The 4,214-nt window shown below is 26.0% G+C and overlaps 1 protein-coding gene across 2 annotated transcripts in view; it reads right to left on the reverse strand.

Annotated features, from left to right (window-relative positions):
• The window catches only part of LOC117177540 (tyrosine-protein phosphatase non-receptor type 11-like), a 101,945-nt gene extending 99,266 nt beyond the window's left edge, over positions 1 to 2,679 (reverse strand). Inside the window, exon 1 of one of the 2 annotated variants that reach the window (XM_033368327.1) lies at positions 2,435 to 2,679. In XM_033368327.1, coding sequence (XP_033224218.1) covers positions 2,435 to 2,448 — 14 coding nt within the window. In that variant the 5' untranslated portion in view covers positions 2,449 to 2,679. Of the gene's footprint in view, positions 1 to 2,336; positions 2,372 to 2,434 lie in introns of those variants that run through there. The other variant, XM_033368328.1, reaches the window with a different exon arrangement.
• Between the last annotated feature and the right edge of the window lie 1,535 nt (positions 2,680 to 4,214).

Consider the following 4,214-nt stretch of genomic DNA (forward strand, 5'->3'; position numbering starts at 1 on the left):
TCTATATGGTTAGAAATTAATCTGCTTTCGTAGGGGATTCAGGTTTTCTGTTAACACTTAGAATTTTTTGTTATATTCAACTCTTTTTTTTATTTAAAATAAGAATATTTTTCGGGATAAATTTCAAATATTACATTTTTTGTTGAAAATTAGTATCTTCAAGTAGAAAATGCAACTACTTGAAAATCCAACTCTTTGGTAGAAAATCCAACCGTTTTCTGGTAAATTTACGTAATTTGTTGAGAATTCATCATTTTAAAAATTTCACTATTTATTACAAAAAAAATTAGAAGCGAACAGAACGTAAACTAGAAATTAATCGAACAAAATTTAGACCAACATCAAGTCCATTGTTCAAAACGTTTGGTTGAAAATTCATCTTTTTTGGTAAAAAAATAAAAATTATTTGATTAAAAATGTCTGTATTTTGTTGAAAATTTATAATTTTATTTGGGAAATTGAACTGTTTGTTTGATAATAACTTTTTTGTTAAAATCTTATATTTTTGGGTTCAAAATTCAACTATTTAGTCGACAATTCATATTTTCGTGTTGCAAATTCAACAGTTTCGTGGAAAATTCGCCCATTTCGCCTTCTACTCTAAAAACTAATTAAAGTAATTTGTTCTCGAAAATTTGAAAAAAGAAACTTTTAAATTGTAACGAATTTTGACTTGGAACAGATTTTTTTTCAACTCCTTTTTTCTAAATCCCAGTTTTAATTCTGGAATGCTTGCATTTTTAACCAACAAAAATCACTTTTAAAAAAGAAGCATAAATAAAAAAAAACATCATTTTCAATATGCAAGTGGAATAAATTAAATTTTCAGTTAAAAAAAAACTAACTAGAAAAAATAGTAACATTCTCAAACAAAGTGAATAAATTTCAACTAAAATTGTAAATGTTTCACTAGAATAGTTCAATTTCAAACCAGAAATATTAATTTTCAACTAAAATCAGACTAGGATGATGAATATTTAAATCAAAGAATTTAATTTTGGAGCAAAAAAATGAATGTTCAACCAAGAACAATAATTCCTACCAAAAAAGACGAATTTTCAACTAAAAATAATTATGAAGAATTAAAAACTTGAAATAAGAAGTTTATATAATTAATTTTTAACAACAGAGTTTAACTTTTAACAAAGTAATTGATTTTTTAACGTAAAAGATGAATTTTCAAAGAAAAAGATAATTTTCTATAAAAAATCGATTTTTTAACAAAATACGTGCATTTTCAACAATATAGTTGAATTTTCTATTAAAAGGTCAATTTTCATTCAAACTGTTTAATTTTGAAGTAGGAAAAAACAATTTCCAACTAAAAATGGAACAGTTGAATTTAAAGTAGAAGAAATTCATTTTTATACAAACTAATGAATTTTCAACTAAACTGATGAATTTTGAACTAAAATGTTGAATTTTCAACTGGGATAGTTGACATTTTTATGAAAAAGATCAATTTTCAATCATAAAAATTAATGTTCTATAAAAAATACGAATTTTTTACAAAGTAATTAAATTTTCAAACAAATAATTGAATTTTTAAGTAAAAAATATCAATTTTCAGCCAAACAGTTACATTTTCTACTGGAAGTTAAATTTTTAGATACAAAAAATTGATTTTCAACATAGTAGTCACATTTTTAACTGGAGATGAATTTTCAATTAAAATTATGAATCAAAATAAAGCAGAAATCACTTTTCGAAATTGTCAAAAATGATTAAAATAATGAAAACACGTATTTCTTTACGATCAGAAGTAAATTCCCGGTTTTTTGTTCAATTCCCGGTAAATAAAATTCGCGGTCTTTCCCGGTTCTACTCAACTTTTATGACAATTTGTAGAAAATTAGCAAAGAAGTTCAAAAATATTCTTTTAAATAAATGTAAAGAATTAGTGACATTCGCGGGAAATTGTGAGGAAATAGCGTATTTAGTGTCATTTTTTCGAAATAGTTGGTGAATCCGAGGCCTGAATTTTATAATAAGAATCTTCTTAATGTGAATAATCTCCGTATCCTAATTCCGGATTATAAATATTTACACACGAAGGGAGAAGACACATGTACTTTAAAAACTGACGTTAAGCCGCACCTTAAAACTGTTCGGAATCGAGTTTTCCACTTTTATTAAGACACCAGAGCAATTTTTTAAAACTCAAATATCACTCCGCGAAAAAATGTAGTGAAGCGTTTGATCGTCGAGAATAAAAGGCGGTCTGAATTGACTTTTTAGTCTTAATGCTTTTTTTCTGAAGCAAAAGCACCTGCTCGTGAAAAGATATCGAATCGTAATAAATACGCAGAACTTACCTATGACGGAGCAGAACTAACCTAGTATGGAGAGAGGCAATAAGCGAGACTGCTCTCCAAGTGTCCGTGAATTATGATAATTACGAATTTTTTTATGCGGGTACAAAAAAGTGCCTCACCTGCGCGATGCCATGTCGTGATTACAATTACAACCACCTGGTAATCAATAATACATCCTGTCTTCTATAAAACTGTCTTTTTGGATGAATTCAATAAATTGACAAGCAAAGCCTCACTAAACTTGGCCACCGTTCGGACATTTTCACATTTCAGAAAGGAAAATAAAAAAATAAAACTTTTGCATTATGATTCAGGCACTACGCCGTTTTTCTTCACTACAGAGAAACGAATCACTCTTCTTAATCACGCCATATTGTTTTTCCTGACAGAAAGGGTTTCTCGTATGCCGCCAACAACTTCCGAAATTCAAATCTCATTCCGAATATAGGAATTATGGTAGAAGAATAGTGTTGAAATGACCTAATTAATGTTTATGAAACTAAAGAAGAATATAACAGATTTTTTAAATGTTTTTTAATAGTTTTTCAGGTTAGAAAAACAATTTAAATCGAAATTAATTTTCGTTACTGATATTTGAAAGGAGAATTCCCTAGAAGCGACACCTGCCGGTCAACTTGTCAACTACACTTTTATATTTGATTTTATGTGGGATTTCTCAGTTTTATTTTCAATGGTTTCGTATAAATTTCGAGTCCGACTTCTGCGAAAATTCAAATTTAGTACATGAAAAATAGCTTTTTTAATAAAAATTATTAATAAAAGTTTAATGTTCATTTGAAAAATAAAGTCAAAGAGAAAGTCATTCAGTTAGAAGAGAAAAAAATTATTATTTTAATTCCTGGTCAGAAACATAACATTATTGTCTACTGAAAAAATTAAAGCACGTTATGATAGCGTTCTTTACTTTTTTTACCAATTAGTAGAATCTTTAACTAATAAAGATAATTTTTTTACAAAAATGACATAGTTTAATTTTCAACCAAAAACGAAATATTTCAATTTTTAACCAAAGAGTGAGTTTTTGAACAAGAAGAAAAAGAATTTTCAACAAAATTGTTAGGTTTTCAACTAAAAAAATTAATTTTCAACAAAAAATTAAATTAAAAAAAAAATAAATAGTTTTGAACAAAAAATTAAATTTTTAAATAAGAACAATTGGATTTCCAAAAATATATACAATTTGTAAGAAACGAAGTGAATTTTCAGCTAAAAAAGAAAACTTTTTTGACCGAAAATGGAATAGTAAAATTTTCTGTAAAAAAAGTCATTTTCAGCAAAAAAAAAGCGATCTTTCCAATAGAATAGTTGAATTTTCGACCAAAAAATGAATAATTTTCTACAAGAAGTGAATTTTTCATCACATGGTTGAGTTTTTAAATAAAAATGTAAATTTTCAAGAAAATAAAAACGAATTTTCAAGTAAAAAAAATCAATTTTCAAGAAAAGATAAACCCATTTTTAAAAATTAAGTAAACTTTTAACTTAAGAATTATTTTTAACCAAGAAGGTTGATATCTACCCGTACTGATTATTGTTAAACCAAAAAAAAAAAACGAATTTTCAATCAAAACATGCGAATTTGCATTCGAAAAGTTCCTTTTTAAACTAAAAGAGGCCAATTTTAGCCAAAAAAAAAAAAACAAGTTAAATTTCCAGTTAATCAATTTTTAACGAAAAAACTGATTTTTACCAAAATAGTTTATTTTAAACCAAAGAGATGAATGTTTAAGAAATAATGTAAAATCTAATAGTTGCTATTTCAGTCAAAACATATTTTAAGTGAGAAGTGTCGAATTCGACCAAAAAGGACGATTTTTCAACAAATAATGTAACTTTAAAAGTTTTTAACGAAAAACAGAAAATTAAATAATTTGAAAC

Source organism: Belonocnema kinseyi, chromosome 7 (genome assembly GCF_010883055.1).
Source record: "Belonocnema kinseyi isolate 2016_QV_RU_SX_M_011 chromosome 7, B_treatae_v1, whole genome shotgun sequence".
In the NCBI taxonomy this organism is placed as follows: Eukaryota; Metazoa; Arthropoda; class Insecta; order Hymenoptera; family Cynipidae; genus Belonocnema; species Belonocnema kinseyi.